This window comes from Phoxinus phoxinus (genome assembly GCF_949152265.1).
Source record: "Phoxinus phoxinus genome assembly, chromosome: 7".
NCBI classification, from domain to species: domain Eukaryota; kingdom Metazoa; phylum Chordata; class Actinopteri; order Cypriniformes; family Leuciscidae; genus Phoxinus; species Phoxinus phoxinus.
Genome location: NC_136882.1, coordinates 25077422 through 25101206, shown reverse-complemented (window position 1 = coordinate 25101206; position 23785 = coordinate 25077422). Strand labels below are relative to the sequence as shown.

At 36.6% G+C, this 23785-nt stretch overlaps 2 protein-coding genes across 6 annotated transcripts in view; one reads left to right on the top strand and one right to left on the bottom strand.

Annotated features, from left to right (window-relative positions):
• The first annotated feature begins 221 nt into the window (after positions 1 to 221).
• On the top strand, positions 222 to 10026 carry dnajc3a (DnaJ (Hsp40) homolog, subfamily C, member 3a). Of its 2 annotated transcripts, none has more exons than XM_079619618.1 (12): positions 222 to 323; positions 1701 to 1811; positions 1950 to 2074; positions 2183 to 2257; positions 2947 to 3099; positions 5399 to 5580; positions 6684 to 6803; positions 7390 to 7495; positions 7604 to 7724; positions 8976 to 9108; positions 9215 to 9363; positions 9455 to 10026. In XM_079619618.1, exons 2-12 carry the CDS (start codon positions 1745 to 1747, stop codon positions 9613 to 9615), a joined length of 1392 nt encoding a protein of 463 aa, XP_079475744.1. In that variant the 5' UTR covers positions 222 to 323; positions 1701 to 1744; the 3' UTR covers positions 9616 to 10026. The 2 variants fall into 2 exon arrangements, with proteins under 2 accessions (XP_079475744.1, XP_079475743.1); XM_079619617.1 differs by lacking the exon at positions 222 to 323 and adding an exon at positions 870 to 1078.
• Positions 10005 to 23785, bottom strand: part of uggt2 (UDP-glucose glycoprotein glucosyltransferase 2) — a 35150-nt gene continuing 21369 nt past the window's right edge. For 2 of the 4 annotated variants that reach the window (XM_079619613.1, XM_079619614.1), the window contains exons 31-41: positions 21121 to 21205; positions 20917 to 20999; positions 19985 to 20008; positions 16923 to 17021; positions 16750 to 16834; positions 16045 to 16227; positions 14862 to 15022; positions 14584 to 14698; positions 14371 to 14487; positions 10897 to 11053; positions 10005 to 10808 (exon numbers count right to left, since the gene is read on the bottom strand). In XM_079619613.1, the coding sequence (XP_079475739.1) occupies positions 10786 to 10808; positions 10897 to 11053; positions 14371 to 14487; positions 14584 to 14698; positions 14862 to 15022; positions 16045 to 16227; positions 16750 to 16834; positions 16923 to 17021; positions 19985 to 20008; positions 20917 to 20999; positions 21121 to 21205 (1132 nt within the window). In that variant the 3' untranslated portion in view covers positions 10005 to 10785. The remainder of the gene's footprint in view (positions 10809 to 10896; positions 11054 to 14370; positions 14488 to 14583; positions 14699 to 14861; positions 15023 to 16044; positions 16228 to 16749; positions 16835 to 16922; positions 17022 to 19984; positions 20009 to 20916; positions 21000 to 21120; positions 21206 to 23785) is intronic. The other 2 variants (XM_079619615.1, XM_079619616.1) reach the window with 1 other exon arrangement.

Below are 23785 nucleotides of genomic sequence, written 5' to 3'. Positions count from 1 at the left end.
GGGCGCTCACAGAACGAGTGCAGAATGAATGGAGGTCTATGGAGCTATGTCCGTCAAAATCCACTTTTCTCAGGATATAATTTTTTGTCTAGTAATTTGAACGTTGTATTCGAAAGGAGATACAAAAAAATTGCACACTGCTGGGTGTTAGATTTTTTAGAGTCACTTATTTGCTTTAAAAAGTCTTTTAAAATGTCAATGACGTCATACACATCGTACGACCAGAGATACTGCTTTACGGCAATCATTCAGTCACTTTGGTGCTTTCTTTCGCGCTCTGCACTTTCTTTTCTCTCGAGGCATCGACAACACAGCTGACACAGGTAAATACACGCGCTAGAAGAGTTTTTGTTAGAAGACCTTCTGGTCCCGCTTTGGATGCCACAATGCCATCAAGTGGTATCTCTGGTCGTAATCAGTCCTTCACTGACCAATCAGCGTTCATTAGCAGAATGCTAGCGTGTTATGGGCAACAACAACTCAACCTGTAAGAAATCGAAAGGACATAAGCACTCGTTCATTCAACTTTCGACCTATAACCCATTTTGAACTTGAAAAAACTACAATCAAATCAGAGATTTCTCAACAGCAATCGGGTGAAAGAGACAAATTTAGCCGTTTAGCTCCATAGACTCCCATTTTGCACTCGGGCGATCGCCCCCAGTGGAACTACAACCAACAATTCGGTACAATATAGGACCGGCTCTGATAAGAAGTTTAAATGTATTATTGTAATCACACGACTTGATTACTCCCACACATCAATCTGCGCACTCCCTGTGTTGCGCGCATGCGCAAACAGAATCAAAATAATGATGCCGTGGCTAGTCTCCGTTGAACAGTACTTGATGGGCGGGGTTTATGGAAATATCAGCCAATCGGAGGGACCCACGATCAGTGGGCATGATGTCTGCTGGTCTGACAGCTATGCGAATGTCCAGCGTGTCTTTAGAAACTTTATACATTATATCAGTGATTTGACGGAGAAAAGAAGAAAACATGGTTGCCATAAGCCCAGTGGCGCACAAATTGCTAAGCTACGTTCCCTTTTTACTAGTTTTGATCGATCTTCGCGAAGGTAAGTGAACAATGCTAGTGCTGGTAATGATAATAAATGGTTTTAACCAGGTTTGTAGTGAACTAAACGTTCGTCTTCATGACAGTTTTTTAGAGAAATTGACTTTGTTCGTTGTTCTTAAAAATAAACTCAAAACAAAGTCAGTGAGAGATGTTTAGATGCTATTCATATGAGTACATATGGAGAACTGTCACATTAGTCCAGAAACGCAGCTGAGGGTGCAGTTAACGTTACCTGTCAATCATTTTAAAATGTTTAAACCTTAATGGTTATTGTGGGTTTTTTCATTATATAGTATGTTTTTTATTTTTTTACTGTGTTTTCTATTTTACGACTAGAAAGTCTTTATTTCTGTTGCTGAAACACTGTGGTTCCTTCCACTGCAATAATAAGTTGACACTGTTGCACACTTAACTAAAATCTTTACTAATCTAGTCTACTTGACTCTATTGTAATTTACTCAAGTGTAATCTACTCCATTCTAGTGGACAATGGACATACTATGCCATACCAACTTTAATGTGCACTACACTACTTTAGTGTACTCATTGCATGTATACCTTGTTATACTGTCTGGTTCATTCTAGACTTCCAACATATTTTCTTTTCATATGTATTGCAGGAGTAAATGGTGGGAAGGATGGTGGTGTTGAGAATCATCTGGAGATGGGGAAGAAGCTTCTGGCCGCAGGACAGCTGGCTGATGCTCTATCTCACTTCCACGCTGCTGTTGGTGAGTACTGGATCTTTTTACATGATAATCTAAATTAAATCTTGTGTGTAATGACGCAATGTCACATTGTTTTCCACTTTGATGTAAGCAGTGTGTTTAGATTTATTCATTTATTTATTTATTTTGATTAATTATCAGACGGTGATCCCAAAAATTACATGGCATACTATAGAAGAGCAACTGTGTACCTAGCAATGGGAAAGTCAAAATCTGCACTACCAGACCTCAGCAAAGTCATTGAACTTAAACCAGATTTCACATCGGTGGGTTTTCAGAATCATTTCACACTGTAAAAATATGTACAATATTTTTAAGTGATTTTCCAAAACCTGTTACCAAGAAATTAACTAGTGTTTCTTCTTAATCCACAGGCAAGGCTTCAGAGAGGAAATCTACTGCTGAAACACGGCAAACTTGATGAAGCAGAAAATGATTTCAAAAGAGTGGTGAGTGACATTTGGTTAGCATTAGAGATGCACCAATCAGACACAAGCTGATCACTATCGGCCGTCCTTAACTTGTGATAAAGGGTAGTGCTTTAGGGTGTATATTTAAAATTGCTTCATGCAAGGATTCACACACATTGTGGAAGTCACACCTATTTTATTAATAATGCCATATGTGTTGACATTTCACCCAAATGTGAATTGTTTTCTGTAATTTTACAGCGTGGTGCATTTTGCTGCAGACAGCATATGGTTTAATATTTATAAAACTGGGTCTTTGAAAATAAGTATTTCAGATAAGGTCAATATTTGTTAACATAATGCTAAAATACAGGTTGTTGGTTTTGATATAACTTTTTTTGTTCAGTGCACGTTTAGTTAGCAAGCATGGCCACATAAGTTCTGAGATCAATCTTTGTTCATCTTTGCAAACATTTTTGAAAATTACTGTGCGTTCTATGTCACATATTAATATATTAATTGTATCACCTATGAGGAAACATAATATTTAATTAATTCTCCCTGAAGTGCTCTCATTCTTCTCCGGAGTATTCTTAGCATATTCTTAGGGTATATTACCAGTCTAATACTCCAAAGGCTTCATTTAACCTGCACAGTGCACACTTGAACTGTTGTGCTGTTTGTTCATGCTCTTAAGGATGACATGTTTTTTTCTTTCTTTCATCCAGCTCAAATCAAACCCAAGCAGTAGGGAAGAGCAGGAGGCGCAGAGCCAGCTGAAGAAATCTGATGAAATTCAGAGACTGGTGGCCCAGGCACAGAGCGATTTCAACCGCAAAGACTACGGCTCTGCCACATCACACCTCGAAATCATCATTGATGTGAGTTAACCTGGATCAAGCTATTATCCGTAACTAAAACTGAAAACATAAAAAAAAAATAAAAAAAATCACTTAATAAAAAAACGTATCGGTATTTTATTTTAGCTAGTAGCCAGGGCTATATGTGTGTGTGTGTGTGTGTATATACTATATAATATATATATATATATATATATACACATATATATATATATATTAGGGCTGTCCGTTAAACGCTTTATTAACGGCGTTAACGCAAACCCATTTTAACGGCGTCAATTTTTTTATCGCAAGATTGAAGCCTAGCAAACTTTGTAGTTTTTTTCACATGCTTTTGCAACAACTAGTAACGTTATTAAAACTACAACACCACACCGGATCTAGCTAGACTAGAAACAAAACAACAGGCACGCCGCACACACTTGTTTGGGCTTGCGAGCCGGCCAAAGAGTGGACGAGAAGCGCCGCGTCTAGGACAACTCGTATCGGACGCGCACTTTCTCAGTTTATGGCCAGCAATAAACACGTTGAATGGCGCTGCCGGTGTGTACACTCACTCATAGAGAATAATGTGTTCGAATTTTAAATACGAGGCGGTGCGCGACGCGGTGCTTCTCGTCCGGTGTGCGAGCCCCTTTAACGTTAAGTTTTGAGTGGATGAATGATGAGCCCGAGACGCCGAAATGGATGCCAATAAGATTCTGAATGGAAAGCTTACTTTTAAAAAGTTGCCAAATGGTCCAATTGACAAGACCAAAGTGATCTGTGTGTTTTTTCGTTGTGAACTGAGCTATCATCGCAGCACGTCCAGTCTGAAATATCACTTGATGGCCAAGCACACACACAGCTGATGCGTTTCTACACCCACTCGTCAATATCAGTAACGTTACTTCGTCAGTATTTCTTTCACCCTTTTATTGATGGACAGTGATACACTGTGTGAGAGATTATTTGCTCCAAGTGAGAATGTTAGTGTGAAATTGAACACAGTATATGCCAATTTTGTTTTCAATAAAAAACATTTGCACAAAGCAAGCCGATCCACTTTTCCATGTTGATAAGAGCATTAAAATGAGAAAAAATAATGGGACAAAAAGAAATCAAGAAACATTTAGAATAGATAAAAATGTGCGATTAATCGCGAGTTAACTATGACATTAATGTGATTAATCGCGATTAAATATTTTAATCGTTTGACAGCCCTAATATATATATATATATATATATATATATATATATAAGTGACAAAAACACAGAACACAATTACTAAAACTTTATCTAAAAACTAAAATCTCATTCAATATATTAAAAACATTATACCTGTAATTAGGGCTGGGACGATTACCGCAATACCGCGGTCACGTGACGCCTACCGCGGGTCTGAGCTCGTCACTGTCATCACCGCAAAAAACAACAGCAACATTGCCGTGCACGTTGTGTCTAATGACATGGATTCTAATTCTAATGACATGGATTATGTCTAATGACATTGTGTCTTACATGGATTCAAGGTTTTCTAAACAAAACTTATCAAACGATGGAGAAAATCCGACCTTTCGCGAGTTGGGGAACGCAATGTTCCATGACGCATTCCATTCTAGAGATGCGCGGATGGGCTATTTCATCCGCAACCGCATCACAACACTCATCATCCGTTCACCATCCATCCGCACCAAAGTTTTTTGACCAATTTTCAAAACCGCACCCGCCCGCAATCCGCTGATTGTTTTAAGGTCTATGGGCGATGCAAGGCGCTGCTGCCGCGAGGCTAGAAAGCTCCTGGCTGTTCTAGAAAGGAGACTGATCCAATGCAGCAAAGATATTTAACAGCTAAAGCCCGCAGTATAGCCTATTGGCTCTGTTGTATCCCCAGAATTCCGATCGGCGCACAGGGACAAAAATAAATATTTTTTTTCACAGAGTAAAGTCTTCTCTACGAAATGCAATGCAAGAGATCGCACGCGCGGTTTACCGCTATACCGGGGGAATTTCTTGCTTTTCAACCGTGGTAAGAAAAAATCCATACCGTCCCAGCCCTACCTGTAATAGTATATCAGTGATACTAAAATAGCAGTGACCTGGGTAATGTCCCTCCTTTTATAAACATGGTAGTTTGTATTGACCCTAGAGGTTCCTGTAGGTGATCCATCATGGTTTTGTCATGGTGGAGAAAAGGATTGTTTGTGCTCAATAAGAGCACTATTTGTTCAGAAAATGTGCTTTGCATGAACTGAAAACAGAACAAATATCATATTTAATGTCAACAGCAAAGGATTCATATTTAAAATACAAAGCTAACATTTGCTTTTCATCCTCTCAGACGTGTGTTTGGGATGCGGACTCCAGAGAGATGCGGGCCGAGTGTTTCATTCAGTTGGGTGAAATGGGCAAAGCCATCAGTGACCTCAAGGCCGCTTCAAAACTCAAAAGTGACAACACTCAAGCTTTCTACAAGCTCAGCACCATCTATTATAGTCTGGGAGACCATGAGATGTCCCTCAAGTAAGTCAACATGTGGTTATTAATGCATTAAGTCTGGGAGTTTGGAGGGCACAATATAGGCCTACACTGTAAACCAGTGTACCTACATTGTTTTAAAGGTACACTGTGTAGTTTTTTAAAGTATTTTATTAGCTAATCTTTATTCATAAATATGTCCTCATTGATGTAAAATGACCTCTGCCAATGATCTGACTTATCCTCGTAAGAGAAGAATTCCTTCTCTTTATTTACATGGGACGGGTAAGTCCATGAAGGCTTCCATGTCGTTCCGCCATCTTGAAAAACTATAATAGCAGAGAGGGACAAAAAGCACTAGACTACCTCAACGCGCCTCCACAACGCGTTTTCGTTCAGAGCCAGCGTCACGTGACTGAAACCAGCTGAAACGGACAAGGAGATCAGTGAGAGGCGCTTGTCACTGTCCCGGCAAATTTGAAAGGCTGCACTGCATGGTACTTTATAATGCAGCAGCTGGACCATAGTTCTGCCGAGCCACAGGAGTAGGAATCCTCGTCGTCAAAAGAGCAAAAAATGTAATGTAAAAGGAAACGTGACCGGCAAATTCAAAAACGAGGGTAAATATCGGGATAGCTTTTCCCAGGTGGAAAGAGCTAATGAAGGAGAAAGACTTTGAAAGGGACACAAGTTGAAGTTTTGAAGTTGCCTGCTTTCTTCTCGACAGCTAAGTCAATGTTACGGTCTAAATTACAAGCTTTTTTTCATTGCTTGGTTTCATTGCTTGGTTGTGTAATTCATTATATAGGCAGCATAACAGTAGCAGATGTATAGTTAAACTCGATGAAGTGCTATTGGAAGACATGTTGTCATAGCTTCTTGGTACATAACGGTTATTGTAGTTGCAACACAAATTTGAAAAAGCGAGGCGCTAGAGAGCACTATTCGTTTGAATGCAAAATACAATTTCACCTCTAGAAATTTCTTCAGTGTACCTTTAATAATATAATGTGAAATGAACTGCAAAATGCAAAGATGAATGTACATACTGTAGCTGCCACACCATTTCCAAAGTGAGTGACATCCTGGTTATTTCGAACGTGTAAAATGTTTGGATCCAGATTTAAGGGTTTATTTTTTGTCTGCAGTGAGGTGAGGGAGTGTCTGAAACTGGACCCGGATCATAAGCAGTGCTTCAGTCACTACAAGCAAGTTAAGAAGCTCAACAAACAGATACAGGGTGCTGAAGAACTGATCCAGGAGCAGAAGTATGTCTCAAAATATTTATAAAACTAACATCAATAATAATACTAAACGCACACGCACACATGTAGAGGATCTGTAATATTTATGTTTTGAAAGATGTCTCTTTTGCTCACCAAGGCTACATTAATTTGAATAAAAAGACAGTAAAAACAGCAATGTTGGGATATATAATTTATTACAATTCCAAGTAACTTTTTTTATTATTGTAATATATTTTAAAGTGTTATTTAGTCCTGTGATGGCAAAACTGAATTTTCAGCATCATTACTCCAGTCTTCCGTGTCACATGATCCTTCAGAAATAATTCTAATATGCAGATTTGGCTCTCAAGAAACATTTCTTCTTATCATCAAGGGTTCTGATTAATATTTGTGGAAAACTTTATATATTGTTTTGCAAAATTCTTTGAAAAGAACAGCATTTATTTGAAATAGAATGGTCTTTACTGTCACTTTTTGATACATTTAATGTTTCCTGGCTAAATAAGTTTTAAAAAATTTTTATTTAAAGAATAAGGTTACTTTATTTGAACTTGTGAATGCACATTCATTGATTGACTGCTAAATGGTTGTTTTTCTTAATCCACAGGTACAGTGATGCAGTTAATAAATATGAGTCCGTTATGAAGACTGAACCAAATGTTCCTCAGTTCACACATAATGCCAAAGAGCGCATGTGCCACTGTTTGTCAAAGGTGAGACTGAGCTCCACAACCACAAGGTGTCGCCGTCTACCAAAGCATACAATATATATGTGTGTAAGTGATAGAATAAGGTGAATATGCTTGGGTTTTATTCCACAGGACCAACAAACTGCTAGAGCCATCTCAGTGTGCAGTGAAGTTCTGAATGCAAACCCTCATAATGTGAATGCTCTGAAAGACAGAGCAGAGGCCCTCCTCCAGGATGACCAATATGAAGAAGGTAGCATGTTTACTTAACCCTTGTGCACTGTTCGATTTCTGTGTACACCCTTTATGGTGCGGGTCAAATTGACCCTAATTGGATTCAATACAATTCCTCAAAAATCACACTATGAAAAACAACAAAGATTCAGGTACAAATTGTAAACTTTTAATATTAACATTTGTCAAACATTACAAAAAAAAAAGTAACATGATTTATGAAAATGTTTTTTAACCATTTTTTAAAAGTTTTGTTTTGACAAAATTTGATTATTATTAATTAACAGTAAACTTTTTTTTTTTTTTTTTTTTTTTTTACTTTTTATGCTTAGAACATCTTAATTGAACAATTCAATTTAGCTGTATAATGAAAATAATTTTTACTTTTCCTAAGTTGGCTCAACTTTTGTTTTGTAGACACATGATGAGCACACAGCAAGTGTGTGTTTTCTGCATATACATTTCTTGCACTTCACACACGGTGCTTGTTTTGCTCTCCCACTTGGATGGGCACACCTCACATCACAAGTGCCCTGCCATACATAAAATAAATGTTTTTATTGTGTGTCTGTACAGTTTCTTTTGAATAGCTGCCTATGATGGTCAAATTGACACTATTAGTAATAGTACGAACGTATACGGTAGTCATTTTGTTTGTATATGTCAAAACACATCAGCTGAAAAAGTTGAAACTTTGCATGCATGTTCATGATGATAAATGAGAAAAAGTCACAAAATATCAAGAAAAAAAACATAGGTTAACCAGTATTTCCAACTACTAGAAAATCGAAACGGGTCAAATTGACCCGCAACATACCACAAGGGTTAAAAAAAACACACTTTTAAAAAAGTTGAATGATTGTAATTATATATTATTAATAACTAATAGTCATATTAGTTAATACACAGGGCATGCAGTTGAAATATGAATAGATAAATAAAGGAATATAATACATTTGCTAATTACATTTAAATACAATAAAATGCATTACTCATTCATATTATCAGCAATTACCAGTATTTTCAATTTGACTAAGATCTGAAGAATTGCCCTTACGTATGGCAATAACAAATGTAATGTTGTCCGACAGAGATATAATGGCACTGTAAAGGCTTTTGAAAAGCTCATTTATTTATACGGTTGCTGTTCATTCTCAGCAGTATTTTATTTTATTTTAACTTTACTGTTTAAAGAATCAACAGATTGGCTTCTTTCTCAAGATTGCTCTTAAAATAATCAGGTGTGATGATGGATTTGTTCTTTTGGCAGCCATTAAGGACTTTGAGAGTGCTAAAGAACATAGTGAGAATGACCGGCAGATCAAGGAGGGTCTGGAGAGAGCACACCGGCTCCTCAAACAGTCCAAGAAGAAGGATTACTACAAGATCCTGGGTGTGAAGAGGTAAGATAAACAGATGATGGAGAGTTTAAGTATGTATTATCAATGCAGAGGCCTAACACTCATTTTGAAATGAGTAAACGTTTTTATTAAACTGCTGTGGTTGCAGAACTGCCCAAAAGAAAGAGATCCTGAAAGCATACAGAAAGTTAGCGCAGCAGTGGCATCCAGACAACTTCCAGGATGAAGAAGAAAAGAAAAAGGCAGAGAAGAAGTTCATAGGCATCGCTCAAGCCAAAGAAGTTCTCACCAACCCTGGTATGTTTAAGTGCCACATTTAGTGGTGTACTTTACACTGTTGTTGCTCGGTTCTATGGTAATTACGTCCTGTTCTTCTGTTTCTCTGCAGAGATGAGGAGTAAGTTTGACCAGGGCGAGGATCCCATGGATCCAGAGAGTCAGCAGGGTGGGGGACATCACCATCAACACTTCCACGGTGGCTGGGACAACTTCCAGGGATTCAATCCTTTCGGTTCTGGGCCATTTAATTTCAAATTCGGTTTCAACTAAGTCTCGGCTAAAAGGACCTAGGGCTTGAATATGTGCTGGAATCAGCCAATAGGAACTGGCATCTTCTGAACCTTCCCGCAGGCACGGTTCTGACATGACAAGCGCCTTGAAACAGGCTGTCAAGTGATCCCGCTTGCTAACTGTTGTTCTTTGAAGCGCTTCCTCTACTTTCAGGGATCTTACAATCCAGAACGCAAGATTATTCTCCAAGCAACGTCTATACGTGTTGAACGTTTCGTTCCCGAGTATAATATGTACATAGAAAATGACACTATTTTTCTATGAATCAAATAATGCTGTAAATAATTAAATAAAGAGAGATGAATGCTTATTTAAATGAATAGGTTATTTTTGCCTGGTTTTAGACGCACGTAAAACAAAAACAAGTTGACATAAAAATATCACTTTATTCCTGAGAAAATCCACATCCTTGAACATCAAGGCATAGAAACAAACATGTACAGATGATGTAACAATATAAATAAAACAGGGAATGTAAAAGATCTTCCTCATTACCTGGGATACAGAGATTGTTTTGTGGATTGGATCTGCAGAATTGACAATCTTTGTCAGCAGTGAATTTGAACAGTACAGTAATTTGGATTCACATCTCCCATAATGGTTCACAATTATCTATGGTTTATTTTGGAAATAAATATATTTGAGAGCTAGTATTCAGTATTTCAAAATATCAAGGCAATTTAAAAGTGAATTTATTATGAGACCTTTGTTATAAAGCAACCATTTGAAATCTCAGGTACCCTTTATTTGCACACACTGACTGATAAAATATGGTGATGGAATATTTACTGAAAATCTTTACAAAAAAGGCATTTACAGTCTTTCTCTGGAGGAATGTACTCAATATTGGCATGTTTTTCCTCTTATAAATACTACAGATATACACCAGTGCCATTGTAAGTTCGTAGACTGGCCAAAAATATATGATAACACTGTAATTTTTTTACTACTTTTTGTTGTCAATTTATAAAAAGGTATGTCATGTATACAGTTTACATCTTGAAGTCAGAAAGAATTTAAAAAATGATATGCAGAACAAAAAAAATGCTGAAGTCCATTATTATATTTCCTCAGTGTTCCTGTTGTGGAAAACATCTCTGTATGGTAGAGTTCAAGATTCACAGGAAGTTTTGGTGCAAACGTCAAGTACTAAAGTTCATCACGTCGAGTGCCTGTTAAAATACAAATGATGTTCATGAACTTATTTAATCCCAAGGCTTACTGAAAAAAAAAGTAATTTTAGTGATGACTAAGTCTTACCTGTGTGCTGTGGTGATGGTCTACCCTGGGTAATTTCCTCCTCCTGGTCCTTAACCCGTTTCAGAAACTGCTTTATCTCATTGTCATACTCCGACCATTCTGGAACAATCCTCACGGCTGCACTCAGCTTGGGCTCTTTGGTCTTTGGGTTATTGCACTGCAATAAATCAACCCAAACAAAACAGTCAATTGTGGTGGTAAAACACTCCCTCCACCTTTTTCAACAGTTCCTTGACTGGCCTTATTTCATTTCCTGAGCACTTCAAGTGAAAACTTCCAATGCCGTTCATCTATAATATAGCTTGATATCAACACTAATGACTTCATTGCACAGAAAGTTTAAAAAAAAAAACCAGACAAAAAAAGAAGCATTTCTTACATAAACTAAGAAATGCCGCCAAAATTAAAAAGCACACCACATCTGAGCTTAAACTGGTAACTTAACTTAGTCTGAACCCACCAGTTAAGACTTTTTAGCATCCTCAAATGGTTAATATCATGAGAACCATACATTGTCAAGCGTGTCCACATTTTTCACTGGTAGGTCTGTGGGCTATTGCATTTTATTTCATGTTCTACAGCAACTTATATAATAGTATATATATTAGTAAATTATTGTCAGTGAATTGATGGAAAACCGTACACTACTGTTCAAAAGTTTGAGGTACGAATTATATAGATTCAATTTGACAGACATTTATAATGTTAAAAAAGATTTCGATTTCAAATAAATGCTTCTCTGGTTCATCCTGAAATAAATGTATCATCATGGTCTCCCCAAAAATATTAAGCAGCACAACTGTTTTCAATATTGATGATAGTAAGAAACTTTTCTTAAGCACCAAATCAGCATATTAGAAGGATTTATGAAGGATCATGAGATTACTCAAAACTGGAGTAATGATGCTAAAAAAAATTGAGAGCCCTAATGGTTTGTTAAGCGTGTCCTAAGTTCTGGGTTCTAATTCGCCTTAGTATATTGTTTTTTTTCTCATTAAAACCAAAGATATTCATCCATGATTGCATATCAAGAGCAGGGACACTTGTGTGCATTTTGTTTTGTGATTTCCCCGGACGAAATAGTTTCCGCTACGGCATTAAGCGATAGATTGAAGTGCTCGTCAGTGTGAAGCCACACAGCCAAAAAGAACACTCCTGCCTTCAGCATCTGATAAAAGTGGCAACAAACTTTTATATCAGAGGATCCAGATCACCTCTCATTTACCAAACGAAGGAAATTAATACTCAGCTGGTCAACTTGAGAATGTTTCATTTGTATTGGTTACATCCGTGCCACGAGACGATTCAAAAAGTGGTGGGGACAATATCGACCCTGGCAAAAAAATATCCCACTCCTCCCACCTGCAAATTACGCCTATGGTAAAAATAAACCCACATGCCACTGACGCAAAAGACTTTCACAACTAAACTTGGTATACATTAATGAGGTGAGAGCGCTGAATGGAATGCAGTGGTCAGCACTCTTCTGAAGCTGAGCGAGTGAGACCAGCCTGTGCTGTGAGCTGCAGCCCTCACACACATTTCCCTCACTGCCGTCTCTAATGAGACGTTTCCCTCTCTCCACCTCCCAGGAGCAGCCGGCAGGGAGGAAGAGGGTGTAAATGAGACTACTATTTTTGTCGCTCTGTGTGTGTGCGTTAGCCATGGTGCGAATGAGGAAATCTGGGTATGATCAGACCGCAGGCATTTCAACCTGATATCATCTCACATATCGTTTTCAATGCAATTTTTCGTTAAATGAAACGAAGTAATTTGATCATTATTGCTAAAATTATAATCAGTGGCCTAAAACGTGGGGTTATGCTGGAAGATATAAAATATCTAAACCAGGGCTGTCAAACGATTAAAATATTTAATCGCGATTAATCGCATTAATGTCATAGTTAACTCGCGATTACTCGCACATTTTTTATCTATTCTAAATGTCTCTTGATTTCTTTTTGTTCCATTATTTTTTTCTAATTTTAATGCTCTTATCAACATGGAAAAGTGGATCGGCTTGCTTTGTGCAAATGTTTTTTATTGAAAACAACATACTGTGTTCAATTTCACACTAACATTCTCACTTGGAGCAAATAATCTCTCACACAGTGTATCACTGTCCATCAATAAAAGGGTGAAAGAAATACTGACGAGGTAACGTTACTGATATTGACGAGTGGGTGTAGAAACGTATCAGCTGTTCAGCTGTGTGTGTGCTTGGCCATCAAGTGATATTTCAGACTGGATGTGCTGCGATGATAGCTCAGTTCACAACAACACAACACACAGATCACTTTGGTCTTGTCAATTGAACCATTTGGCAACTTTTTAAAAGTAATTTTTCCATTCAGAATCTTATTGGCATCCATTTCGGCGTCTCGCGCTCATCATTCATCAACTCAAACCGTAACGTTAAAGGGGGTCGCACACCGGACGAGAAGCGCAGCGCCTCGTATTTAAAATTCTAACACATTATTCTCTATGAGTGTACACACACCGGCGGCGCCATTCTGCATTTTTATTGCTGGCCATAAACGGCCATAAAAGTGCGCGTCCAATGTGCAATACGAGTTGTCCTAGACGCGTCTCGGCGCTGCGCTTCTCGTCCACTCTTTGGCCGGCTCGCAAGCCCAAACAAGTGTGTGCGGCGTGCCTGTTGTTTTGTTTCTGGTCTAGCTAGATCCGGTGTGGTGTTGTAGTTTTAATAACGTTACTAGTTGTTGCAAAACCATGTGAAAAACGATAAAATAATTGACGCCTTTAAAATGGGTTTAACGGACAGCCCTAATCTAAACTCTATAATGTATATTGGTAACACTTTACAATAAGGTCTTGTTATGTTTGGTAACAGTAGTCATCTATATTAATTGTATTCATTATCATGAACTAACAATGTACAATACTTCAACAGCATTTATTAATCTTAGTTAATTCCAACATTTACTATTACATTTTTTAAAATCAAAAGATGTGGTAACACTTTATTTTAAGGTGACGTACACATTACTACGTGTAATTACTACAGTAATAACAGTAAATTATGCATAATTACAAGTAACTAACCCTAAATCAAACCCTAACATTAACTCTATAGTAAGTGCATGTAGTTTATTAATATTACTCAGTACTTATTTTAGTAAGTACAATATAACTACGTCACCTAGAAATAAAGATTACCATTCATTGAGTTTTACGTGAGGGCGAAAAAATTCCTCATGCAGTTTGAGTTTGTGTTCAGGATGGTCATGCAAATTCCATTTTCACATTTAAAATAGCTATATAAACCGTTCCTATTTTGGTTTCCTTTTGCATACCATGCTAAAGTTTCCTGGATTTACTTGCATGCTCATGACAGTAGTTGAAGTAGTTTTTTTATTTATTTACTCTCCCGACCTTCCAAATGGGTCTCCCATTCTTGTTTAGCTGTAGCATGTTGCTAGTGCTGAAATATAGTGTGGTGTAAATGCTAACCAGATCTATGGTCTTGGCAGTAGCTTTGGAATTGTCATCACACCAGGTCTCGCACCACATCCACTCCTGAGGTAAGGACTTGATGGCTACTTGATGGATCATGTTGTTGGGAAGGTCCTGTTAGCATCAAACCCCAAAGAGAAACATTCAAATCACACGAAAGTCCTTCCCTAGTTGTGAACATATGGCTGTTGAGCGATGTCAAGCTAATACCTGGTCCAGGTTGGACAGACTGTTGGGATCTTGACTCAAGGCTTGGTACTGCCCTCTGAGCCGGTCTCCAGCTGCAATCTTTCTGAATTTCTTCAAGTCCACCACATATAATGCACTGGATGATAAGGGCACATTTATTGAATATTACATCTCTCATAATATCAGATATTCTTTCAATACCAAATTTTATACCATTCTAGAATTTATCTAGAATTTTGAAGGTGAAAGTGATATTCTCTATTTTCAATGTACAGTAATGTGATTTGTCTAAGTCTAACCTGATATGGTATCTCCGGTGTCCAAGATGGGAGGCCCAGTAGCCAGTCTTCCAAAAACGGTAGCCTTCCATTTCTTTCCGACTGTCGCAGAACGGCGTGTAGCCGTACGGGGCGCCCTCTAGATCCAGATCTCTCAGATCCTTCAAATCTGCCCTGACAATCTAAATATAGAGCATTCACAGGGTCATGTTTTCCAATTAGAAGATATCACTATTTGCTAATGAGCTAACAATGAATTGTTGGACTGTGAATTATTTTGGCTGGTGTTACATACAAAATGCCAAACTGTAAGACGTATTGTTAAATCAGATTCACAGGCTGGAAAATTATGCATATCACCATGCATTAACATAATACCACTATTTTACTACTAAATCTATCAAATGTGCAGTATACAACAGAGCACACAGTGCAGAATACTGTATCTCACAATGCAATGCTCAATTTGCCATTCAAGTGAAATGGATAAACGAAGTAATATGAGCCATGATTTTTTATATTTTTTCTTGACTTATGCGAGTAGATCTATATTATATATCATGGACTGCCAAGAGTCAAGACGTTTTAAAGTGAAAATTCACCCAAAAATGAAGATTCTGACATTATTTACTCATCCACGTCATTCTAAACCATAAGACTTTCATTCATCTTTAAAACACAAATGAAGATATTTTTAATGAAATCGAAGATATTTCGGTTCTCCTATTGAAAGTCAATTTCTCCCAATTTGTTTATGCTTTCATAAATATATTGTAAACGTATAAACATATGAATGGTTTAATCCAATTCTTCAGAGAGACATGATCCTTTTAATAAGATGAACAGTTTCAATTTAGGCTTTTATTTTCATATAATGCAGATCAAATACAAAAGTTCAACTGTATTGAACAAAATATAGTTTTGCTTATTCAACAAAAGCAAAACTTGACGCACAAGAAAAAAACTCGGAAGAAGATGATGAACAAAAGTCTTGAGGGTTTGGAACGACATGAGGATATGTCAATAATGAAAGAATCAAAAATTTCTGAGTAAAATAAACATTTAAAATAAAATGGAGTAAAAAAAAAAACTTTGTTTTGGGGATAAAATGGGGTAAAAAAAAATTATATATATTTTTTACAAATCTGCAACAGACTAGCATTCCATTCAGAACCACTGTTGTTTTTCTCATGTGTAAGTTCACCTGATCAGCATCAACAAAGATGATCTTGTCCACGGCCAGGGGAAAAAGCACATCCAGGAAGAGGATCTTATAACCCCAGATGATTCGCTGCTTTTCTGTCTGCTGGTGAAGCCAGCGGGGCCACTTATACTGGACCAGTTCATACTGGAAACCATATGTCTTTGCCATGTGTGAGATTGTGTCCTGTACACGCAAACATGAAAGATTAAAAAATAGAGGACGATAAACTTTAGAAGTATGTATGTCCTCAAAAATTTGTTCTCATTTTCTTTGGTTAAGATTAGGACAAACCATTAATGTAATGAGTCATGTTGGAGCATGCATTACATAGACTTCTGCTCTGCTCATTGTTTAACATTTGAAAATGAAATTAAATATTTGTATTGTATTTTAGTTATACTATAAAAATAAAAATATTATTATCATTATTACTATTATTATATTATATTTTATTTTATTTACTGATCAAATGTTTATTCTACAGTGAAATATTACAATAGCAATTTTCTTTATTTTGTTTATTTAAAATGTAGCCAAATTGGTATACAAACCAGAATTTTTTTTATAATAAATAAATATGAAATCTGACCTCACTCTAAGATCAAAGCAGCACACACAATTGTTTTTATATCTTATAAAATGTAACAAAATCAAAAATAAGTAAACGGCCAGGTGAGAGCAAGCTGGGAATGGTAGCAGTCTTACCTTAAATGAGGGGGAGAGGTAGTTTTTGAGGAACCAAAACTTAACAGGGGTTGATGTGTGTTGAAGGACAGACAGCATCATTATTCTATAAAGGGAAAAAGGGGAAGCAGAAAAAACATGAGGAGCTAAATACAACACTGATGTGCTTGCGTTCATACAAGTGGTGATCCTACCTCAGGAAGCGCTCATACAAATGTCCAGAGGCCACTGAGAAAATGTTGAGAACGTCTTTCTTCTTATCGCCATCATCCACACTTGGTCCACCAGCAAAGCTGCAAGACATCCAAAATCCAAGTCATCAAAGTCTGCATCAATTGATTTGTCATCAACTGACAAATTGACAAACTTTTATTATTTGACACATAAAAGTGTCAAATAACTTTTATTATACACACACACACACAGGTGAAAATGTTTTTAATATCGTGCAAAAGTTAATTTATTTCAGTGATTCAACTTAAAAGGTGAAACTAATATTAGATAGACTCATTACATGCAAAGTGAGATATTTTAAGCCTTTATTTGTTAAAATTTAGATGATTATGGCTTACAGCTTATGAAAACCCCAAATTCAAAATCTCAGAAAATTAGATTATTACATGAAATCAATAAAAAAAAGGATTTTAAATAAAGGAATGTTGGCCCTCTGAAAAGTATACTCATGCATATGTACTCAGTACTTGGTTTGGGCCCCTTTTGCATGAATGAAGCATGAAGTGCTCTAAAATGTCCTGGTAGACGGCTGCGTTGACTCTGGACTTAATAAAGCACAGTGGACCAACACCAGCAGATGACATGGCTCCCCAAACCAACACAGACTGTGGAAACTTCACACTGGACTTCAAGTATCTTGGATTGTGTGCCTCTCCAATCTTCATCTAGACTCTGGGACCTTGGTTTCCAAATGAGATGCAAAATTTGCTCTCATCAGAAAAGATGGACACAGTTGGTCCACTGTGCTTTATTAAGTCCAGAGTCAACACAGCCGTCTACCAGGACATTTTAGAGCACTTCATGCTTCCTTCAGCAGACGAGCTTTATGGAGATGCTGACTTCATTTTCCAGCAGGACTTGGCACCTGCCCACACTGCCAAAATAACCAAAACCTGGTTCAATGACCATGGGATTACTGTGCTTGATCTCACTTGGCATGTAATGAGTCTATATAATATATTAGTTTCACCTTTTAAGTTGAATTACTGAAATAAATTTACTTTTGCACGATATTCTAATTTTTCAAGTTTCACCTGTACATAAAATACATATATATATATTTTAGGGTCCAATTCTCAACAAACTCCTAATTACTGCTTATTAATAGTTATTGAGGTATTTGTTAAAGGACAAGTTCGGTATTTTACACTTAAAGCCCTGTTTACAGACCGTATCTGATGAAATAGAATGGTTAAGATTAAAATTTGGACACATGCTGCTGTCGCGAGAATTTTAGGTTTATTTAGCTTTTGTGGACCTATTTTGCCAAACGTGTCACACCCGTGATTCTTCCGTTGAGAGCTTGAATAATAGACACTCCAGCGGCGGAGTAATACCGCACCTCACACAGCACATTCAATACAAGTCATGGAGTTGGACAAAAACTACGATAAAACCTGTTGGAAAGCATCTTTTTCAGCGATTTTTTTTGGAACCGTATCAGTGAACACCCCTGACCACTCGGTGAGTTTCACGTCTTTGTAAACGAAAGTTTAATGTGTTTTAGGAAGGAATCTTCCAGTGCACATAGACAACCATTGTGGGGGTGAGGGGGGAAAGCGATATAAACCTAAAATTCTCGCGACAGCAGCATCTGTCCAAAGTTTAATCTTAACCGTTCTATTTCATCAGATACGATCTGTAAACAGGGCTTTAAGTGTAAAATACCGAACTTGTCCTTTAAGCTTAGGCATAGGGTAAAATGTAGAATATGGTCAAGCAGAATAAGGAATTAATATGTGCTTTATAAGTATTAAAAACAGAATATCATATATGCATGCTAATAAGCAACTAGTTAATAGTGTGAATTGAAACTAAACTAAAACTAAAGTGTTACCATATAATTTATTAATGTGATGGCAAATCTGAATTTTCAGCAGCCATTAATCCAGTCTTTTGTGTCACATGATCCTTCAGAAATCATTATAATATGCTGATTTGGTGCTCAGGAAAAATTCTTATTATCAATGTTAAAAACAGTTGTGCTGCTTTATATTGTGTGGTAACTGTGATACTTTTTTCAGGATTCTCTGATGAATAGTAAGTTTAAAATAACAGTGTTTATTTAAAATGGAAATCTTTTCTAACATTATGCATTTAATGTCACTTTTGTTTAATTTAATGCATCCTAGCTCAATAAAAAATAAAAAACAATTATTGACAGTCCACTGGTAAGCATGGACATGGCAAAGTAGTGGATACTGAAAAAAACAAGGCAGGTTATTAGCTTGATCCTTCACATTGACTAACAGAACATGCTAAGTTAAAATAAATGACTGAAAAAGGTAATCTTATTGAGCATACCCTCCTTGCTGACTGATTGCTAAACCCCATTTACTGTATGAATGTCACTGAATTAGGTAACAAAATATCAAACCAAAGTAAGTGGCATCGGCAAGCAAATGATGCTAGATCTTTTCTCAGCACTAACTTCTGTTGGTTCAGCCTACAAGGTTTTGAGACAGCACAAGTTATTGACGAAAGAACACAGATTTCACAAACAGTTTAGCTGATCTTTCTAGCAACTCACAGTATGTATGTTCTGAGGAGGTTCAGAGATTCCTGAAGATCTCAATTTCCATCATTGCCACAAAATAAAACAAGTGCCATCTGTAGCTTTCAACAACCTCCCTAGCCAAGATCTCACCTACTGCTGCCTCTGCACAGATATTAACATTAGAGCATTCAAAAAAATAAAAACCAGGCATCACACCATAGGAACATTTCAGTCCCCCGTTTCCAAGCCACATACTTCCAAAAAAAAAAAAAAAGGTGAGGCAATGTTTGTTAAATCAAGTGGAGTGGAGGTGATGTAACACTGCTGAGACAAGGTGGAAGTTCAAAACAACCAGGCAAACTATTTCTAAATGTGGAGAACGAGATGTGTGAAAATTAAGTTGAGAAACTCAATGAAAAAGATAGATCACCGCTTACAAACCAAAATTCTTATGTGTCACTTACTGACGCAAGAAAAATTTAGATAAAAAGAAGAGTGAAAAAAAGTAGAGATTAAGTTCCCTACCTTTTCTCCAAAGAACTCCACACACTTCACAAAGACAGCAATAAGGAGACAGATCATAAAACGTCATCAACAGAGCTGTTAGTTAAAATGCAAACGCCCTACACACATATACATTCAAAAGTTTGGGGTCAGCACAATTTAAGAACTTAATATTTTAATTCAGCAATGGCACATTAAATTGGTCATAAGTGACAGCAAAGACAATTATTAAGTTACAAATGTTTTCCATTTCAAATAAATGCTTGATATTCATCATAGAGCCCGCCATAAAATGCATCAGTTTCCACAAAAATATTATGCAGCACAACTGTTTTCAACATTGATATTAATAAGAACAAATCAGCATATCAGAAGAATGATTTCTGAAGGATCATGTGACAATGAAAACAGAGGTAATGATACTGAAAGTTATTTGCATTACTTTGTCATCACATGAATAAATTACATTTTAAAATATGTTCAAATAGAAAAGAGTTATTTTAACTTGTAATAATATTTCACAATATTACTATTTTACTGTATTTTTTATCAGATAAATGCAGCCAAGGTAATATAAGAAACTTAACATTTAAAAATTTGACCATCCCCAAACTTTTGAACTTTACATACACACAGACACACATACAGGCCGACAAGTATCACAGACAGGCCTTCCCATGATCTGCCATTTTTTTCCCACACTGATTGTGGAGCATTTTGCAGAGTGTATGTGTCCGTTAATAAATTAGGCAAAAAATATTTACTAAAAAAACATGCAAGATGAATTGATGATGGACAATCAGCAATTTGACGAATTCAAATTCTGTACAAATCTGCAGCCACAGATTATATGCAGGTATGGCCGTACACAAAGATCTTGCTTGAGATGTGATATTTTTGTGACATTAGAAATGGCTTTTAAAGATGTGATCAGTGCTTCAAAAATCACTCACCTGGTTATTGAGTCCCAAATGCCTTTTGATTCGATTTCTTCACTTAAAAGATCCTCATTGAGTTTGTCAGCCTTTTTCTGGACCTAATATTAGAACAGATGTTACTTTTCATTTGTCCCTTCAGCTGATATTTTATATGGAGGCACAAGTCTGTAAATGCTTGTTAATACATTGCAAGTACTACAGTAACATCTCAACACTTACTCTAACTTTGATGATCTTGCTGTGGAAGCTGTTGAGCACCACAATGACATTACCAGCATCGACAGGAGAGTCCGTTCCATCATGCCTAAAAACATACACAACATTATATCAACACTATTTCTGCACTCCCTGAAAGAAATACCAGTGCTCACAACACAGCAAATGAAGCATGTTAAAGGTTAAAGACCCGTAACAATATAACTATAAGGCTTACTTTCTCTACAAAAAGTGTGAATAGAGTCCATAGGTTTTGCAGTTTGAGTTGAATTAAATCACAGAAAATAATGAAGATAAACAACAAGGACAAGATAAATGGGGAAAAGGTGATAAGCAAGACAAACAAGACAAGAAAAATAGGATGAAATAAAATAATGACTACAACAAAGACAAGATAAACAAAAGAACAACAAGAACAATATAATCTGAATAACTAGAACATCAACAATAACAAAAATATAGCAGCAAGCAGCAATTAATGGGGCCAAGCACAAAAAAGGCACATAGAGTTATGCAAGAATGGCTGAGAGCATCAGACCAACTATAACAATGAGTAGTTACATTATTTGAGTCATAATTGGTATGATGGCATGGTCCTGATGACACAAACCAAGTTTCGTAACAATATGCTAATACATTAATAAATTCAGCAAATTATGAGAAAATTCTAATTGGCTGAAGCCTATAATGGCCAATTTGAGAAAATTGGGTATCATTTGACTCTGTATGCTGCACTGAATTAAAAGTGTTTTATGATTTTTGGGCAATCCATTCAGAAGTTAAAACCCAAATTAGCAATTGTTCATATCTCCTGACCAGTAGGTGGCACTGTGATGAAATGCTGCATGTAGCATCAGGTGCTTGTAATGACATTTACTAAGTTTGGTCTGAATACGCTACTGCGTTGTGTAGATATAGCCGTACATCCATTTTGATGTACACTGTTGAATTTGTTTGTGTTATTCGAGAATGGTTTGACACAACGGTGCCTTTGACAAGAATGGTAATATCAAACATCTTTTAACTTTTTTTGCCAGCATGGTCTAAAGATGATGTGAGCCAATTTTGGAGGAGATAGGATCAACCGTCTAGGAAGAGAAATTCAAATTGGAGGACAAATTTTAATAGCGGAAAATGACGTCATAGTGTGCAATCGAATCACTATTAGAATCGCGATCGATTCGCTAAGTGAACTTTGGACAGTTGGTGGTGCTAGAAGGATTAAGTTAGAGACACCAAAACATTGGTTAATTTTCGAAATGTCCTTTATCTGTGTGTCAAATTTCACAACTTTTACCCATATGGTTCTATGGGCTGCCAAGACTTCAAGAAGGATGAAGGAGGAAGAAGAAATGAAAGAGAACAATTATGAAGGAATAAGGACAAGAAGAACAACAATAAGGATAAGAAAACGATAAAGAAGATTAAGGACAAGTAGTAGTGTAGAACACTTGAGGAATACCAACAAAGAGCTGCCTTGCAATCCCTGTAATTATTCAGATTTCTCACAATTCAATACTGAAATTATTTTGACTGTTCCTTTTGTCAAATTCCTCCTGTCTCAGTAGGAAGTTACGATGACATTAAAAGCATAAATGTCCAGCGTTACAGGACACAGAGTGCTGTTAGCTTCAGCATCCTAAATGAAACCCTGGATCCACTAGGCTGCACTTCCTCAGAGCAGGATATCAATGAATTACACACTGAAGGAACACTGCCTTCCCATTCATTTAGCAGTCAGCAGTGTGTGTGTGATGCTTCTTTTCTCTCTCGCACAAACTCGCTTTCTCTCTCTTGGTTTCTTTGTGTGCCAGACCCCAGACTGATGAATAATCGCACTAGCAGTGTGAAAAATTACATTGCGATCTAACTTTAACCTGCATGAATGGGGTATATATTTTACTGTCTCCCATAATTCTATAAGAAACCGCAGCTGTTTCCTTAAAGAACAACTAAAATATGCACAATCTGAAAAAGGAATTAAAATTGAGGACAAACATTTTGGAGAGTTTGAGGTCTACCATTAATTTGAGTGTGGCTGTTTCTTTTAGCCCTTTTTTTTGGATAGCATCTTTATTCCTGGTGCAGCATATTGCAAAAAAATCCACGATGGCAGGTTTGACTCCCGGGAAATGCATGTACTGATAAAATCCATAGCTTGAAATAATTTTACATCATTATGGAAACAAGTGTACACTACTACCATTCAAAAGTTTGGGTTCCAATGTTTAAAAAAAAGAAAATAAATGAATACCTTTATTCAGCCATGATCCATTTAACTTGATGAAAAATTAAAGTAAAGACATTTATAATGTTACAAAAGAAATCAATTTCAAATAAATGCTGTTCTTTTTTACAAAGAATCCAAAATATATAATTTATACTGTCAAAAATCTAGGCAAAAGTCATGTAGTGTATTCCAGCCTTTAGAGTGATTTCTAAAGCATCATGTGACACTGAAGACACTGGAGTAATGATGTTGAAAATTCAGCTTTTCCCATTACAAGAATAAATTACGTTGTATAATGGAAAACAATATTAAAAAAACATTTTTAATAATATGATGTAATATTTTTTGATCAAACAAATGCAGCCTGGGCAAGCATAAGAGACTTCTTTTAAAAACATTAACAAATCTTACTGACCCCAAACTTTGGAATGGTAGTAT

Coding starts and splice junctions, on each gene's coding strand:
- dnajc3a (XM_079619617.1), top strand. CDS start 1,000: ATGGTTGCCATAAGCCCAGTGGCGCACAAATTGCTAAGCTACGTTCCC. Junction 2,075..2,182: donor TTAAACCAGATTTCACATCG/GTGGGTTTTCAG, acceptor CTTAATCCACAG/GCAAGGCTTCAGAGAGGAAA. Junction 7,725..8,975: donor GGATGACCAATATGAAGAAG/GTAGCATGTTTA, acceptor TTCTTTTGGCAG/CCATTAAGGACTTTGAGAGT.